This window comes from Sturnira hondurensis, unplaced genomic scaffold, assembly GCF_014824575.4.
Source record: "Sturnira hondurensis isolate 20B ecotype Veracruz unplaced genomic scaffold, ASM1482457v3 Scaffold0000780, whole genome shotgun sequence".
Taxonomy (NCBI): domain Eukaryota; kingdom Metazoa; phylum Chordata; class Mammalia; order Chiroptera; family Phyllostomidae; genus Sturnira; species Sturnira hondurensis.
The window spans coordinates 17,476,897-17,495,170 of NW_028073411.1; the positions used below are offsets into that span (position 1 = coordinate 17,476,897).

The following is an 18,274-nucleotide window of genomic DNA, read 5'->3' on the forward strand; positions in this document are numbered from 1 at the left end:
ATATCAAGTGCTGACACAGATGCAGAACCCCCAGAATGCACCCTGGACTGGCCAGCTCACGTCGCCGTTGGGTGATGCGCAGACGAGTGGATGGCGGGTGGGTGAGCAGGTCCGTAAGTGAGCAGGCAGACGTCTGAGTGTGGGGGTAAGTGGGCAGTAGCAGGGCGAGTGGGTGAGTATGCGGAGGATCCTGCGTGGGTGAGAGAGTGGGTGGCTAACAGGTGAATGGAATACGGATGGAGGAGAGGCAGAGAGGTGAGTGGGGGTGGGGTGTGGTGTGTTGAGGGGTAGGGGCTGGAGGAGGAGACAGGTGGATGAGGCAGTAGATCGTGGGAAAGTGGGTGGGTACACGATAGCGGGGTATACGGGAGGAAGAGTGTTAAGTTAGTTTCATGGGCATGTGGATAAATGAATAGGTGAATACGGGGCTCACTGCCAGATGGCCAGATGGATGGATGAATGGGTGGATAGGTATGGGTGGGTGGATGGATGAATGGATGGGTATGGGTGATGGACAGATGGATGGTGGATGGATGGTGGATGGTGGGTGGATGGTGGGTGGGTGGATGGTGGATGAGGACATGGATGGACCATGGGTGGTGAAGCAGCGGAGCGGTGAATCTCGAGTGCAGTGGACGGTGTCCCCTCGAGAGCTCTCCCGGGGGTCCTAGTACCAGCTCTTCCACGCACCTGCCTTCTGACTCTCAGTGAACATCTGGCCCCTCTGGACTCAGTTTCCCCGTCAGGTCTGTGAGTGGGATGGAGCTGATTAGCTGTGCCTGCTCCATTCCTCCAGCCAAAGTCCAGGTGCTTGGAAGTCACACCCCAGGACACAGCCCTCACCACAGGGAGCGGGGTTGGCAGCCTGGGCCATGGGGTCCTCTCTGGACAAGCCCAGACCCGGAGAGCACTCCGCCCTCTCGTGGTTGCCATGGGAACCCCTCTGCTGCTGCCGGCTAGGCTACTGCTTTCCTCCTGTGGCTGGGCCTCACCTGCGGCCAGCACCGACTCACTGCCTGATATTTCTCAAGAGCCGGCTCACCTTTCCTGCCACAAACAGATGGATGTGGGTCCCCGGAGGCCATCTGGCTTGCACAGTGTCCTGTCTCACGGGTGCTGGGGACCTGGGGGACATGAAAGGGGGTGGGATGATGACAGCAACCAGGCAAAGGTCAGACTTGTGCAGGACCAGCGAGGAATGGAGATGGGGCGCCAGTGAGTGCAGGGAGGCCGGTGCGGGCAGAGCGCGGGCTGTCCTGGCCCCCAGCCCACGAGGTCCCTGGAAGAGTAGGCGTCGAAGCCATGGGTCCACCTGGCAGGCAGGTCAGAGCCAGGGCACTACAAGGTCCACCCATTGTCACGCAGCTCTGGGTTTCTGTGAGTCTGATGCTCCCTCAGGATTCCCGGACTCTGGGCCTTTCTGATTGGGAATCAGAGAGTTAGGCAGCCCTGCCTTGTCCAGAGATAAGGTGACTTCTGCTGCGGCAGTCAGGGAGGGCAGCCTGGTGGAGGTGCCCATCAGTCAGAGAGCTGCGGGGAAGTGCTGCAGGCAGAGGGAGCACCACCTGCAGAGAGCTGCAGCCCGCCAGCAGAGGTGCAAGTGTCCTGAGAGAGCCTGGCTAGGGGCTGGGCTCTGAGGCTTCGTTCTGTGCCTGCAAGGTCCTGGGCGGGCCTTCAGTGGCCGCCTGTGTAGAGGGCAGACCATGCAAGTATGGCAGGGCCACTCCTGAAGCAGCAGGTGGTGGGTGGGTGCCTTGCTGCCCTAGGCCCCGTCCTGAATACGCCCTGAGCAGTGAGGACACCGTCACCACCTCTCTGCGTCCGGTGTCTCAGTTCTCAGTCTGAATGAACGCAATGAGGACGGGCAAGCAGAGCTCCTCCCAAACCTGTGGGTCATCAGCCGGCTCCCCTGTGGGCCCTGTCCCAGAGACAGCGTGGGCAACAGGACATGGGGGCGCAGAGACCGGGAAGGGCCCAGCAGTCCACAGCCGGCTGGTGGACCGCAGAGCCCACCCCCACCCCAAGGACACAGGAGGGAGGGGTTTGCCCCGACCCTGGGAGAGGCAGCTGGTGGGTGTTTCTCTCCCTCCCTCTCTTTCTAACAATTAATAAATAAAACCCAAAAAAGAAAGCCCTCAAGAAGGGCCCAGCTCTCCCTCCCCCATTCTTCTTCCTCCCCCCTCCTCCCCCCCCCACCCCGAGGCTTGCAGGGCCTCCTAAACTCTAAGGGTCCCCAGGCAACTTGCAACCAGGGGATCAGTGGGCAGTGGCAGCTTGTCCTGGGCTCATCCTGGAACCTGCCCCCAGGGCCCCCTTTACCCCTGACTGTCCAGTGAGAGGCCAGCAGCCGTGCCGAAGCTCATTCCTCTCCCGAAACGTTCTGGCATCCCGGCCACCGGACTCCACTCTCTCCTGCTGCCTCTCCTCAGTGTCACCGTCCCCAGCTGTCATAAGCATGCTCTCAAAATCTCCCGGACTCACATTGCGAATCTGTCCTGCACACGGTCGAGGGCCCCCACACCACCCGCCGGCCCGGCCCAACGGTGCAGCGTTGGGTCACGATGCCAAAGCCAAGGCAGTCGGGGAGACTGCTTCGGGCTGGCCAATGGGAACGATTCCTGCGGGCTCTGGGGCCCAGGGGCTGACCCTCGTGGTCTGGCGTGGTGTGTGACAGGCGGCGCAGACTGTGGGCCCCGGACGGTCAGGGGATGTGACAACGTGGGCCGTCAGCGTGGCCTTACGACTGCAGGAGGCTGAATGGACAGACCCAGAGCCTAAGAAGACACAGGACAGGGAGTTGCCAGGAGGGGGCGGGTGTGGGGGAGGCCCTTGCCCCTCTGCCCCCACCCAGGCGCTGTCCTGCGCCCAGGGGACACACACAGTCGAGTGTTGGAAGCCGGAAGGAGTATGACCCCATCAGCAAGCGCAGAGCGAGCGTCCCGCAAGATCCCATTTCTGTTCTGAGGAAACATCTTCGCTGTTCAGGGAGAGCAGGGGACGCAGCGGATGTGATGGGAGCCCAGACCTCACCCGGGCGTCCGAGCGAGTGGGCAGTGCTGCGAGCTCACCCTGGGAGGCCGGCTGTCCACCACAAGTCCGGCTGCAGGCGGCTGGGAGCGGTGCGGTCTGTGGAGAAGCGGCACTGTCCCTACCCACTGGTCACACGGCTGCGCGCGCGAGGGCCTGAGCGTCGGCGGAGAAACCACGGCCCTGAGTGGGGAGTTCAGCTCGGCTGTTGGGTTCAAAGCCTGTGGGCAGGATGCAGCTCTAGTTCCGTGTTAGCGGCTGCGTGGGGAAACACGCTTTCCTGAATACACGGGATTTCCAGCATCCAAAGTCCAGGAGTAATGCACAAGGTCACCGGGAGGAAAACCAGAAAGCGTCACCAGAGTGAGGACGGTCCAAGCCAAAGGAGAGCGTGTTCGTGGGTCAGGGGACTGCAGCGCCCCACCCCCCACCCCCCGAGTGCGTCGCCGCTTTCCCAGTTGATATACAGAGAAATGGCTGCACAGACCCAGCCCGGTGTGTGGGCGTGGACAGCAGCACCAAGGAAACGCCGGTCATCAGATCAAGACAGTATAAAGTCTATAAAACAAAGTGGAGTCACTCCTGTCAACCAAGATGGCTGCAGTCAGCCATGAGGCTTTGGTTGAGAAGGAAACCACCTCTCGCCAGCAGGCGGGCCAAGACCCTGATGGAGAGACCCAGGAGGGTGGAGTGCGCCACTCTCAGCGTACAACTGAGGCAGGCTCCAGACCACTGCTGAGACCGCCCAGCTCACTCCCCAGGGGGCTGCTCTGTGCCAGGCTGGGCTGCCTTGGCGTCAGCCGCCAGAGGCTCTGCCCTGCTGGACTGAGGACCCCGTCTGCCCTGCTGCCCACCTGGCTTCGGAGACCCTTCCTTGCAAGATGCTGACGACTCCCTCACCCACCCTGCTGTCTCCCGGACCTGCAGACTGAGACTCTGGGACTCAGGCTCCGTATCCCCCAGGACTGCTGTGTATGTGTGTGATATTCCTCTGAGGTTGTCAGGGTGTGAGGAGGATACTGCGTGTCGAGGTTCTACCCTGAGTGAAGCTGCATTCAATGAAAGTGAGGGAACAGGGCAGTTACCATGTGTGAGTCTTGTCCACTCCTCGGCGCCAGGCTGCTCCCCCAGCCGCAGTTGCCCGGCTGACCTGCAGGAAAGACTCATGAACCTGCACTCATGCCAGTGCATGTAAGATGCTGGTTCTGACGTCCCGTGGGAAGACAGACTCAATTGAACATGTATTGACCATGATTGGGGCCTCGGAATGAGGCATGCTGGGACGCCTGGTGTGGCCTCCCTGCCAGCCTGGGAGGTGCACTGTGACCGTCGGACAGAACGAGCGGGTTCCCCAGGGGCAGAAGGTGATAGACGCTCCGGGAAGCTGCAGAGCAGGGCTGGGGGGTGGGTGTGGTGCAGTGGCCGGTACTGCTGGGGGCAGAAGGAGGGCAGTGAGTGGAACTGGTGTGTGGCCAGGATGGGCCACGCTGAAGGCGACCTTTGCAAGAAGCAGGAACAGATGAAACACCATTGGCCAAAGGTGGAGGGCGTGCCCGCAGGACCTCGGGGCATGCGAGACCTGCGTGACTGAGACAGCAGGGGTCGGCGGGGGGAACGGGAATTAACCAGTGGAGTGGGGCAGAGAGCCCAGACACCGGCCGTCGTCTGCACGGACTCCGGATCTGGGACACAGGGGCGTGGCCTGGCGGTGGGAAAGAGCGGACGGTGAGGCAAGTGCTGCTGGGACCAGGTTTACGTGGGGAACTCAGAACGGCACCCCGGCTTGCACCCATCTCCAAAGACCAGCCCCAGCTGGAGGAGAGCTGCGTAGGGGCGAGGCAAAGGCAGGTGGCGTTAGGAGGCGCCACGGACGACTGTGTCCCTGCTCCCAGGTAGGAGAGGACGTCTTGAGAAAGACAACCAGAGCACCGGCAGTTCAAGGAGCCAGGGCTGGCCGTGCGGCGCAGTGTCCCCGGGCCCACGAGCAGCACCTGACCCACTGCGGGGGCTCTGCAGGCTTTGTTCAGTGCATGGACGGAACTCCAGCTTGCTGGCACACACCACGGATGCCAGCCTGAGAAATGGGGGGTGGGGGGCAGGACGAAAGGGGGGATAGTCATCATGTAGCTTTCTGTCCCAGGGACCGTCAGCCCCCCTGAGCTCGAACCCTGGCTCTGCCACTGTCCAGCTGTTTGACCTTGGACAAATGGCCTCACCTCTCTCAACCTTAGCTTCCACCTCTGGAAGAGGGGGTGGGGTCCCTCCCTCTGGGGGAGCTTCCTAGCAGAATGCCAGACACCCACCTCACCCAGGTAGGTGGCAGTTCTCGACCCCACCCCACCCATGGGAGCAGGAAGCCCCACTGCCCCGTCCCCGCCCATTTGGACAGTCGCTGAATCCCAGGAAGTGGTGTGACCATCCTGGAGTCATGCACGTGTCCTCTTGTCATCAGAAATGGGGCCACTCATGTCATCAGGGAGGAAAAGGCCTTTGTTCAAGTTCAGCAGCTCATCGGGATGTGGCCTTGGGAAATGGGCTGCCTCATAAAGCAGCAGCCCTTCGAGGGGTGGGGGCAGCGCAGGGGCGCTCCAAGTACCCAGTCAGCACAGAGACCTGCTGCGAGGCCCCAGCTGGGGCTGGGCCATGGTCCATGCATCTACTCCCGGGCATCTCAAGGTGAAAGTCACACAAAAAGCATCTAATTGCAGGTCCCTCTGGGGGAGGCTGGAGCACACGGAGGGGGGAGGATGAGGAGGAGGAACTCATGAAAACGTCAATTTCTAAAAAGTGCATTTCCAGTAACTACTGTTCTGCACCCTGTTTCAGGCTGGTGGAGGTTTCCCGTCGGCATTGCTGAGCAGGAGTCTACAACGGAGAAGTTAATTGACTTGCGCAGGGGTGAGGTGCCCAGTGATGAGCTGGGTCCCCGAGTGAAGTGCTTCCGGGTCAGCCAGTGCAGCAGGCCCCGGGAATGCCAGGGACCCAGAGCTGAGGGTGGAGGAAAGCAGGGGAGGGGACCTCGAGTTCCCAGCCCATTGCACACCTCCGGGGGAAGGAGCGACGCCTGAGTCTGCAGAAACATAGGCGGGGAGCTGTCTGGAGCCTGGAAAAGCGGTTCAGAGCTGCCTGGTCCCCACCAGCGCCCAGCCCCTTCACCCTCTGGCAGGCCCTGCCGCATCGCTCTCCTAGGCCCGCTCTGGCGAACTCCTCCCGACAAGAGGGCTTGTCCATGTTGCTGAGTGTAGCAGGAGCTGGTTTGTGCTTCTTGTTTTTCTTCTTGCTGATTAGTGTTCCTTCAGATGCATGTACTACGGTTTGTTTATCTGTTTTCCCGGTGGCGAGCTTTGGGGCTGCTCCCGGTCTTTGTGATGGACGAAGCCGCCGGAACAGCGCTCACGCGTCTTTCTCCAGGCGTGTGTTTTCACTTCTCCTGGGTGACCTGGCAGGTGCATTGCTGGATCCATAGGATTGGACCCATTGGGTTGGATCATCAAGTGGGTGTTTTTTCATTGTATGGGAAGCTGACAAAGAGTTTAGCAACATGGTTGACCACTTCCAATTCCCACCGGAACTGTCAGAGGGCCTCAGTTGCTTCACATTCTTTCCAACACTGGACAGAGTGGATCTGTTTCATTCTGGCCGTCCCAGGGCGTGCAGAACAGCGTGCTGAGTGTCAGTGATGGCACCCGAGCCTCCTCACAGAACGAGCCTCCTTCTTCATTTCAGCGTGAAGGTGCTCGGCCTTTCGCCTGGCGTCTGCTGGGAATTGTACATTGCGTGTGGATGCCCCTCACCCAGCTGGGAAAGTGCCCTCCACTGTCATTGGCTGCGTGACTTTGTCACCCACGGGGTCAGACTTGCCAAGGGCTGCGGCTACACCTGCCAAGACCACCGTGAGTTGTGTTCTCCTTTATTCTGCTACTGGAGACTGAGTCATCATCAACTATGAAGCCGAAGTTAGATATATATATTTATGAGGGGGAACCCAAGAGAAACTGAAATTTATTTACGAAAAAATTGTGTATTTATTCTCACATGTTTAAACTTCTCCAAAGCGTTCTCCATTTGATGCAATGCACCTATTGAGACATTTTTCCCACTGCTCAAAAGTTCTTGAACGTGTTGATTTTGATGCCTTTTAGTGCTTCTGTTTTCCATTTCACTTCTTCCACATCAGCAAAACATTTCCCTTAGACAACATTTTTTCATCTGGCAGAAATAAAAAAATGTTGGGCAGGGTGAGATTGGGTGAATAGGGAGGGCGGGGCATGGGGTTCATGCCATTTTGGGTCAAAAATTGCTGAATACTCAGCAGTGTGGGTGCAGGTGTGTTCGTAAATCCCCCATCGTGAAATGGGCAAACACATTGAAAGTCTTCAAAAAAATTTTAACTGAAGCAGAATGCAGCCTCTCACAACACCAGCTGGTACACTGACACAGGTGGGTTCCTAGAACGCTCACCTAGCAAGGGAAGCCTATACTGCAAGGGGCCCAAGCTCCAGAAGATAATTGCAGTTTGTAGGATCCCCCCTCATACATAAGTGCTGGACTCGATTTGCTAATATTTTGTTAGCGGTTTTTAAAAATCCTTGTCCAAGGATATGCTTATGGATATTTTTTTTGAGAGAGAGAAACATTGATGTGAGAGAAAAACATTGATTTGTTGCCTCCCATACCTGCCCCAAGCCGGGATGGAACCTAGGTGTATGCCCTGACCAGGGATCGAAGGAACCCTCAGCCGTTTGGTGCATCACACGACGCTCCAACCCACGGAGCGCTAGGGCAGGCCTTCCCTTTCCTTCCTCTGTCAAGTGAAGGAACGGGCTGGGTGGCTTCTAGGTGCCTGACAGCAGCGACTGAACTCCTGAGTGTCAAGCAGAGGCCACCTCCCCCAAGCCTATAATGACAAGGAAGATTCGACATCGGATGACGCAGGAACAGTCTCAGGCACAGAAAGACAGTCCCACTTCCGAATTACAAGGTCTTCAAGTAGAGAGGAGGAGCCACGCGGTCACCTGGTTTCCAGCATCTGGGCTGACCCGACCCCTCTCGGCCCGGAAACCCTGGCAACCCTGAAATGTATTAGGGAAGCCCTAGCGCAATCGGCGGCCCCGGGCACCTGACGTCACGAGGCCGGGACGTGGTTGCCTAGGAAACTCCCACGTGCCTCCGCAGGGCTTTCCGGGCCTCGTAGTCTGTCTTCGGTCTTGCCTGGGCCAACGGCCTGTGAGAGAACTACAACTCCCAGGAGACGGCGCGGCGGGGCCGGGGAGGGGCGGGGCCTGGCGGGACCTCTTGACCTGAGTGCGGGGTCTCTGCGGTTAGAGGAGGAAGATGGTGTCGCAGAAGGGAGGATCTTGGCTTCGCCGGCTCCTGGCGCTGCTGCTGCTCTCGCTCCTGTTGGTGCTCGGGCCCTGGCAGGTGGCGGGCCACGGCGGCAAATACTCGCGTGAGCAGAACGAGCCCGAGCGGCCCCCGAAGCGCGAGCCCGGGGGCGAGTTCCGCATGGAGAAGTTGAACCAGCTGTGGGGGAAGGCTCAGCGGGTGAGCGGTAGGGCCGGAGGTCGCTACCGGCTAAGTGGGGCTGGGGTCCTCCCAGAGCCGTGTGTTTGGTCTCCCCCTGCCCCAGCATTTCCATCTTGACTCCCGATGAAGTTCTGTAGTCCCTCTTTGGTGCATACGAGCGCTCGTGGGGCCTGGACACCTTCGGGGTGTTGCGAGACCCCAGATCCCGCAGGGTCACGGGCTCAGGGTCACATGCTGCTGAGGTGGCAGAGCGCCCGGGATCAAGGTTCTGGGAGCTGCGCTCCTGTCGAAGGCTCTTGTCCTCACTCGGTGATTTAAACTGTTGTTGAACCGCTTGTGCTCCTGGGCGGGGGCCCAGACGGGGAGGGAGGCTGTGCGCCGCCTGTGGCCCATCCCTTCCCTGGGGCACCGGGAGGGACCCTGAAGGGCGGGCCAGGGATTGATGGCACCTGCATTCCTAGTGGTAGGCGGGGCGTGGTGGTCCTGAGAGCGCCTCCCCTGAGCTTCTGGGGGTCTTAAGCCCCACCAGGGGTGGGTGCCTCGCTGCGGCTGTGCACTGCCAGGCCTCCAGGGACTACTCCGCATACCGTGGCCCAGCCGGAGACCGGAGCCGTTGCCGGTTCCCAGCAGCTTTTTAAACCGCTTTGTTTCGTATTGAATGCATACATCTGGAGGGTTTGAAATGGAGTATGTCCACTTGTACCGTCGCCACCATCCCTGCCACAGACATACCCCCGTGGTGCTGGTCTGACAGTCACTAGTGATAGACTCCACTTAGATTGTCAGACACGTCCTGCTGTGCCTTTGGCTTCTACTAGTTCTTTTTCATGGGAGGCCTTGACGGATAACTGTAATTTAGAGAGATGCTGAAAGAACCCAGAGTGGGGGTGCCAGATGTTCCCACAGGAGCTGGAGCAGGGCTCTGAGGTGGGGGGGGGCTGGTGGTCCCTCCCTGAGCCACACAGGTGCCGGTCCCATAGCCACCCTGTACCCCGGGACTTGTCTGAGAACTGTGGGTCCTCGACACAGGTGACAGCTCTGCAGTCACTCTACTGTAGGTTCCTTTGCTGCCGAACCTCACACCGTTTAATGTGCTGACGTCACCAGGTGGGGCCGTGCACAGCCCTCCCCACCCAGCACCCAGTACCATTTCCCCAGCATTGGTCTGGCTGTCCGTGGTGCATGTCCACTTCACAAATGGCGAGGCTCCCGGCTTGCAGTGCGTGCAGCCCCCAGCCGGAGCGAACCTGCAAGTGGCCTCTGGGCCCGCTCTTCTGGTGTGGGGCACTTCGGTGTGGCTTTAGAAGTCAGCTATTAAACTAGAGAATCCCGAAGCGGGTTTTTCTTCTTGTGGGTTTTTTATAAACATTTAGATGCCTTCTTGTTTCCAGTTAGCGCCATCTGCATCAGTGGCTGCAACGCTGTGACTTGAGCACTTCCTGTAACTGGTGGGTGAGGATTTTCAGGGTGGGAGTAAGAACAGGAGGACAGGAAATCTTGGGGGGGGTCTGGTTTCACACTTCTGCTCAGACTCAGAGGTCACAACTGTTTTCTTCTGTGCTCAAAACGAGCACAAACCAGAACATAGGTTTAACATGAGCCCCGTGACCCACCCCCTGGGGTCCCAGGCTCCGGAAGAGAAGAACCTGCCCAGTCCAGGGGCCCTTCCCTGCGGGTCTTTCCGGGGCCGCCTAGTGCACACGTTTCCTCTTGTCCAGCGCCGTTCCCGTGCTCCAGGGACCAGCCCCGTCCTGCTGGCAGTGGCAGGGCAGCCGTTGGATGGTCCGGTCCTTCTGAGCAGCAGAGACAAAGCAAGCGTCAGACTAGGGGCCAGTGAGAGGCGGGGACAGGATGTCTGAGGCTGCACTGCTTTCCTTATGAAGGACCCTCAGGGTCCTGCGTTCTTCATGTCCACTGTGCCCAGAACCATAAACTCGGCCCCGCTTCCAGTGACCTCGTGCCAGAGGCCATGGGCATGGTGCCCTGCTTTGCCCTCCCCGCGCCAGCAGGGGGCCTCGTGCCTCCAGCCCAGGCTGGCCCTGGGAGCCCCCTCCCGCAGGACAGCCAGACGCTTGGGCGCCCTGCGAGCCCTGCCCTGGGTCTGTCATTGGGGGTCCTTAGCGAGTGTGGGGGGTTGGGGGGGTCAGTCAGGCATGTGAACTGAGTGATACTTAAAGCTGCTTGGTGGAACAGATGAGAACTGCCACATGTCTTTGCTGCTGCGAGAGACAGTGTGGCCCTGAACCAGGCGGGGGCCTCAGGGCCAGGCAGGGGTGCGGCTCTTGGGAACTGGGGGGCCGTCCAGCCCCTCCTCAGCTGGTGCCTGCTCCCAGCCAGCTTCCCAGCCAGTGAGCCATGGTGGCTCTTTTTACTCTTAAGACATTTCTCATGACTTCCGTCTTCTGTTCTCGTTAACAGTAGTCCTGGGTTCACAGTGCGAGAGTGGTTTCCTCACCAAGCCCCGCGTGCTGGCCCCTGTGCCCTCCCACCCCGTTGGCCCAGGTGCCCATGACCATCCCCAGGCTCCTGGATGGGATGGTGGGGCGTCCTGTCACCTTCCCCTCCTGGGCCCACAGGCCCAGGCTGCGGGGAGCAGGTGGCTCCCTGGGGACGCTTGGTGCTGTGGCCAGTCCAGGCGAGGCTGTCGGTCCCACCCGGCGGTGCTGGGGTCCCTCCTGGTTGTCCTGCTGGAACTTGTGTGGGGCTCTGACTCCGTGTCCTGCTCGGCTGCTGGGGTCTCTGGCCACCCTATTTCTGGGGTCAGCTTCTCCTGGGTGGTGTCGCTGGTCTGTCGCTGGCCAGTTGTCACATGTCCCATGCCCATGTCCCACAGCTGCAGTTGTCTCCTGTGGAATTGTCTGAGCTCCACGCCGATCTGAAGATACAAGAGAGGGATGAATTTGCCTGGAAGAAGCTAAAGGCCGAGGGCTTGGATGAAGACGGGGAGAAAGAAGCAAAGCTGATACAAAACCTCAATGGTACCTCCCGTTCCCACTTGGTCTGAGGGGAGCAGTGGGTAGGCTTGGTCTCTGGGCGGGACCAGCCCAACCGGGAGGGGCCGTCCTTCCTGGCAGCCTGCTCCCAGGTTTTTCAGGTGTCAGTCACACGTGGTGAAGTGAGGCCTCAGGGGCATGGTCTGAGGAGTTGCGTGTGTCTGCCGTGCCACCTGCGCAGGTGGGGGGCCTGTCGAGGGGCCGCTCTCAGTGCTTGGTGAGGGCCTCCTGCAGTTCGGGGAGAGGGCTGGATGGGCATCTGACACCTGGGAAGCCCCCAAGGTCACCGGCCAGTATGGAAACACACTTGTCGCGGTCACTCTCTGGCCCTGCAGTGGTCTGGGCTTGCAGGTGTAGTGAGCTCCCGGGTACAGAAGGTGTAGACTGGGGGGGTGGGGCCCCCAGCAGAGCTGGTTGTGACCAGCAGGTGTCCGTCCACAGGAGGGGCTGGGGCCAGGTGGCCGGAATGGGGTGCAGAGCGAGGGGAGCCCTGTGCCAGTTTCTAGGGAGGACGGGACTAGGGGCTTGGAGAGGCCCTAGCAACGTCCTGGGTGCTGGACTCTGCCACTCAGGAGGCCCAGGGTACACCCACTTCCACCTGAGCAGGGAGAGGGTAGGGCCCTGGAAGTGGGCCCCGAGTTCCGGGCGCCTACCCCCTGCGCTGTTGGGAACCACAGCAGGCATTGCACCCTGCATGGCCAAGAAGTGGCACCAGGCATGTCCCCACGTTGACTGGGAAGTAGCAGGCTGGTGGCCTGTCTCCCCTCCCTATCTCTTGGACTTTTAGTGGAAGTTGCTGACAGCGCAGTTTCTCCTTTAGAAAAGCTTTGTCCAGCAAGGGGTGGGCTAGTTACGAGTAGGCCCCAGCCACAACTGCCCCCCTGAGCTCTGTCCCTCCCGCTCTCACTAGACTTGGGCTGAGGAGTTTCGTTTTGAGAATCTGTGTGATTGGTCTGTGCATGACCCCCCTGGAATGACTCCTGTCCCAGCCAGGCCTGCTGGGGGACACTGTTGTCAGGCGGGAGCCCTGGGCCGCTGTCCTTGTCGGGGCGAGTGTGGTCCCAGGGCTTGTTTTGTTCTGCTGGGTCCTGAGCATCATGGGAAATGAGGGTGGGAGGAGGGGACCTGCAGGACCTGGGGCAGACCTGGCCAGCGACCCTGGCCCCGTCTTGACTGCCAGCCCCTCTCTCCCAGTCATCCTGGCCAAGTATGGCCTGGACGGCAGGAAGGACGCCCGGGTGCTCAGCAGCAACTCCCTCCACGATGGGACCGAGCAGGACAGCCTGGAGGACCCCCGGCTGGAGAAACTGTGGCACAAGGTACCCTGGTGCTTCCTGCAGACCCCAAAATGCATGCTCTCACATCGAGAGCTGGGGACCACTTCTCCGCTCTGGCCTATCTCTGGAGCTGACCCAGCTGGCCAGGAACTATCAGACGTGGAGCAGGAAAGATGCCGACCACCCGCGCACGGGGGGCGCAGCTGCATCTGCCTCTGCTCCAGGGGTGCAGGGGCCTGCACAGGCCCATGGTTCTGAGAGGTCCCCTCCCCTAGCGGCCCACAGCGCGTGCCACCACTCGGGCTGCAGAGCCAGGCGGTGTTGGGGCATTTGCCTCACTGCCCGCCGTACGCTGGCTCCTGCCCGGGATACTCTGTTCAGGCCTCATTGCGAGGGGTCAGGTGTTGAAACTCTCACACCAGCCTTTCATCCTCAGCGAAGGAGAGGGAGGGTGGGCCTGTGGGGGTGGGGCTCCCTGTAGCCTCCAGGCCAAGCCTGGGACCTGCCTTAACCTCCGTTGCCCTGCAGCCCAGGGGTGGGGGCGCCTGAGGTGTGGACAGGGGAGCCTAGCCCGCAGCAGGTTCACTTGGCTGCTCTCCTCGCAGGCACAGACCTCTGGGAAGTTCTCCAGGGAGGAGCTGGACAAGCTCTGGCGGGAGCTCCAGCACCACCGAGAGAAGGTCCGGGAGTACAGCGTCCTGCTGGAGACCCTGAGCAGGATGGAAGGTGCCCCCGCCCCCCCGCCCCATGGGCGGCTCTGGCTCCAGAGGGGCTTGTGGGCAGGGACACCCCCTTTTCTGGGGAAGATCACACCATGTGGGATCCCCACCCTTCAGGGTGTCTGGCTGGTGTGGGGCGTGTTGGTCGGACAGGGTGCTGCATCAGGACTCGGCTCGACCCCGGGCACCGCTGTTTGGTCTTAGGACCCCCTCACCCCCACCCCCAGTCATGGGCTCTGACCCTCAGAAAGCCAGCGGGCATCCGGAAGGACCTGGGTGGGCACAGCGGGGTGGCCTCAGGCTCTTGGTGCACTGATGTCCTAAAAAGGGCTGTTTGGGAGTGAGGGTTCTCGGGTCTGCCCCTTTCAAAGAAAGGGACTGGGAGAGGGACTGTTGAGCAATCTTGGAGCCTGTGGAAGGAGAGACACTCCAGCCAGAAACGAGAGCACGTTTAACCCCCCTGTGACGTGGGGCTGGCTCGGTGGCAGGCAGCCCCAGGCCCTCATCAGACACCCCTCCCGTCCCCCGCAGAGATCCGGGAGAATGCCATCAGCCCGTCGGACATGAGCCGCGTGCAGGAGGAGGCCGTGCTGCACAGCAGACATGCGGAGCTCAAAGACAGGATGCGGGGCATCAGCCAGGGCTACGACCGCCTGCAGAGGGTCAGCCACCAGGGCTACAGCACCGAGGCTGGTGAGCGCGGGCACAGGCACACCAGGGCTGCGCTCTGGCCCTGCTCTCCAAAGGTCACACAGCTAGGTGCTTGGCCTTCCTGCACCCCTCACCGTTACTATGGTCCCTCGCTCGGCCCTCCTATCTGTCTGGACAGCTAGCTGGTTACCCTGGTCACAGCTCCGCATGTGGTGGCTCATTTGTACCAACGCTTCCTTCTCAAGTTCTGAGCCCACTGCTCACCCAGGACTTGGCTGCAGGTGGCCTGGGAGCGGGAGGTGTTCCGGGAGCCCCACCTTCCGGCAGGTCCTTTGAGCTGCAGACTGAGAGCCCGCTGGGGGAATGCCCCTTTGCTTCCCAAGGACACTGCAGGGGTGCACGAGTGTGCGTGGGGACGCACCCCTGTGTCTGGGCATGCTCACACAGCTCTGGGGCCAGGCAGGGGGCATGGCCAGGGGCCCGAGGGAGGCTGCGCCAATCTGAGACCCCCCTGCTCTCTGCCAGAGTTCGAGGAGCCCCGGGTGCTGGACCTGTGGGACCTGGCCCAGGCCGCCAACTTCACGGAGGAAGAACTGGAGGCCCTTCGGGTGAGGATGGCACCCGGCCGTGCCGCTGCGGCCCGCCCCACGGCGCCTGCTTGGTGGGAGTTTGTGCTGCCGCTTCCTTCCCTCCCTCAGAGCGGACAGCAGGTCACGGGGACCTCTCCTTGCCCTGTGCATCCCTCCCTCTTGTCTGGTCGGCAGCCTGCAGGGGAGCGGCTTTGGGCGTCAGGAGCCGTTGGGAATCCAGTTGCTTCAAACTCCCTCCTAGGAGGAGCTGAAACACTTCGAAGTGAAAGTGGAGAAGCACAACCACTACCAGAAGCAGCTGGAGATCTCGCACCAGAAGCTGAAGCACGTGGAGCGGCTGGGAGACCCAGAGCACGTCAGCCGGAACAGGGAGCGCTACGCCCTGCTGGAGGAGAAGACCAAGGAGCTGGGCTACAAGGTGGGCGCCCCGGTTTCCCTTGCAGAGGGGCGGGGCCTCAGATGCAGCCTTGCTCCTGTGTGGCTGCTGCACCTGCTGCCTCGGGGGCATGGGAGGTGGGGCTGGGGCTGGAAATCCTGGCCCAGGAATTGGGTGGCCGGTCAGTGGTTCTGAAGGTCCTCTGCTGCTGAGCAAGCTGCCTGGGGTGGCCTCCGTCTCCAGAGCACACGCAGGCTGCTGCGCCTGGAGGGTCTGCCCTGTGCTTACTGGTGGGGGGGGGGCGCACAACGGGCTGCTGAAGGAGCAGGGACCCATCCAAGGCTGGAGCAGGCGGCCCCAGGCCAGCTGCTGCCTTGTACTCTGCGGGGGCCACTCTGCTGTCCAAGCGCCAGGAGGCAAGGGGCCTTTATCCAAAGAGCGTCTGGTAAAGGTTTGGTGGAGAGGGATGCAGGATGCAGTCGGGCAGGGGTGGCACGGGGCGGGCCCAGTGAACTGGCCTCTGCAGGGCGTGATGCTGGGGCTGGGGTGGGGGGGGGGTGAGGGATGAAGCTGCGGGACGAGGCCCTGTGAGAGCACATGGTGGTGCGGACTGCACCTGCCTTTGGCTGAGTGTGACGGGGAAGCTGAGGACCACAGTGCCTGCGCAGTGGGCTTTAAATGGGCACAGCGGGGTTCACCTGGCACAGGCAGATGGGGTGTGAGTGAGCAGCTGGGAAAGCACACGTGTGGGCCAGGAAGTGCGCATGTGCAGACACTCGCTCTGGGGGCAGGTGCTCCCAGCTGCCAGGTTCCGGGAGGAGTAGGCAGGAGCTGCCAGGGGTGCCAGGCTGGTGGCAGGACCACCAACGGGCCCTGGGGAGCAGTTCCTCATGCTCTCTGACAGTGTCCCGGCCACTGCCCCGCCGCATAGGTGACTGGTTTGTGATGGTTTCTGGGTGGCGGAGAACCGCGAGGTGGCAGAGCCGAGCAGTGACCCGTGTGGCCGGGGCTTGGGTCCGGCTGTCTGTCTCCAGGTGAAGAAGCACCTGCAGGACCTGTCCAGCCGAATCTCGAGAGCCCACCACAATGAGCTCTGACCCCCCGGGCCGGGGCCCTGCTGCCGGGGGCTTCTACGTGAAGGGGAGCCAGCGAGACTGTGGCCGCCCCTGCAGCAGGAGCTCCGGTGCTGGCAACAAGTGGGCCGGCATTTTCTGGCCGCAGCAGAGCGGTTTGCGCCCAGAACGTGCCGCACCCTGAAGTCCTGAGCAGTCCCCACATTTAATTCCAGCCGTCAGCAACCCGGCACTTCCCTTAGCTGTCCTTGTCACGCCTCATCCCTGCCTCGTCCTGTCTCTGCGGCTGGGCCTCGGAGCCCATTGCAACTTGGACCCAGGTGTGGTCGGCGGCTCTGGGTCCCTGCCTGCCTGAAGGGCCCCCTGTCTCCCCACACCCCTGATGGGCTCAGTGCTCAGGCCAGCTCGGTGGTCATTTTCCTGCCCACCTTGCCTCAAGGAGCCTGCAAGTCCCATCTGACAGGAGTGCCAACCGTCACCCAGGACAGGGCTGTGACCGCACAGCAGCTGGTGTGGGGCGGCCAACCCAGCTCCCAGGTTTGAACCTGGAGGGGCCCGTGAAGCACATGCCCAGTCCTCTAGGGGACAAAGGCCAAGGGCCGCCTGTGGGGGCTTGTGTGCTCGGTACTATGAGTGGGGGCTGGGGCAGGGGTCTCAGCACAGACCGGGGCCTCTGCTGACCTCCAGGTCTGGGTGGGCGGCAGGTTCATTTCCCTGCAGCCTCGTCCTGCAGACTTCCTTCTCTGGCACTGGATGGGCCTGATGCCCCCGGGGGAGGCCTCGGGAGCGCACAGGTGCAGGCGTGGCGTCTCCGGCAAGAGTCTCGGAGCAGGGAGCCTGTTCTCTCCCCACAGACCGGCTCCTTGGAGGCATTTGCATCTCCACGTTCCTCTTGGAGTTGGTCACTGCACTTGGACAGGAAAGCCCCCGCTGGGTTTTCTGCAGGGCTGCCTCGGACAGGCCGGTCCCTTCCGCAGAGCCGACTGCTGGCAGCCCTGGGTCTCCCCGCCTCGAGGTTGGCACGTCGGTCCCTCCACTCAGGCGGGGTGTGTGGCCGTGGGTGGCAGGTTTCATTCTGTCTCTGGTTCGTCTCCTGCAGGGTCCTCATGCCCTGTGCCCTCTGGTCCCAGGTCAGCGGGACAGCAAGGGTGGGGTGCCCGCCACAGTCCTGTCGTGCTGCTTCGTGGCCAGCCCTACAGGTGGCACCGCGTAGGCCTGGAATCTCCCTTGTGCTGAGTCTTTGGGTCAAGAACGCAAATTTAAAAATAGATACGGGCTGTTTATAATTTTTGATTCCCGTGTCTTTATTTTAAAAAATAAATGTCTATGAAGGAATTTCATTCTTGTCAGTGTAACGGGCATGAAGTTGACACCGTGCCCTCCCTGAAGTCTGCTGACATCAACCGTAACCCCCCCCCCCTTTCCCGAGCTGCTAAGGGTGTAGCGTGGGTGTCTGAGCCCCCCTCCCGAGGGGCTCTGGCGTGCTGGAGTGCTGGGCCTGGGCGCACTGGCCACCCCTTGCCCCCTGCTTGCAGCTTAAAAAGAGAGCCCTGTGCCTTTGAATCGAGTCCAGGGCAGGGCAGAGCCTTCTCGGCCCCCAGCCTGACTTGTTTGCTGGCACGGCCCTGGGGCCCTCCCACCCCTGCTCAGGGCTGAGGGCTGAGCCAGCTGCTGCCCCCTTGATCCCCAGTTCAGAAGGTGGTATGGGCGAGGGAGGCTGGTATCCTGCAGACAGACAGGTGCAGAGGGAACACAAGTGTCAGCCACCTGTACGCCTGGTGGGCAGCTCCCACGGGCTCACCGGTGGGCTTGGGGAGGGAGGGGTGGCCTTTGGTGGGGGGCCTCATCTCACCTCATGAGACCAGGACTGGAGGACCTGCCCAAGTTGCCCCCTCGTGCCCAGGCCTTGGGAGAAATGGCAAGAAGCCCACTGCTCCTCCCTGCCCCCCGAATCCAGCATCCCAGCCCCTCTGGCTCCCAAAGTCCCTGAAGGACTGCCCCGGAGCCACAGGCACTGTTGGGAGGAAACGTGGGGCCCTCAC

At 61.4% G+C, this 18,274-nt stretch overlaps 1 protein-coding gene across 1 annotated transcript; it reads left to right on the top strand.

The window, feature by feature from the left end:
* Positions 1–8,316: 8,316 nt before the first annotated feature.
* LRPAP1 (LDL receptor related protein associated protein 1) lies at positions 8,317–17,518 on the top strand. Its single transcript, XM_037046571.1, has 8 exons — positions 8,317–8,571; positions 11,387–11,531; positions 12,741–12,865; positions 13,429–13,549; positions 14,074–14,235; positions 14,719–14,801; positions 15,025–15,201; positions 16,194–17,518. Exons 1-8 carry the CDS (start codon positions 8,362–8,364, stop codon positions 16,254–16,256), a joined length of 1,086 nt encoding a protein of 361 aa, XP_036902466.1. The 5' UTR covers positions 8,317–8,361; the 3' UTR covers positions 16,257–17,518.
* The last annotated feature ends 756 nt before the right edge of the window (positions 17,519–18,274 follow it).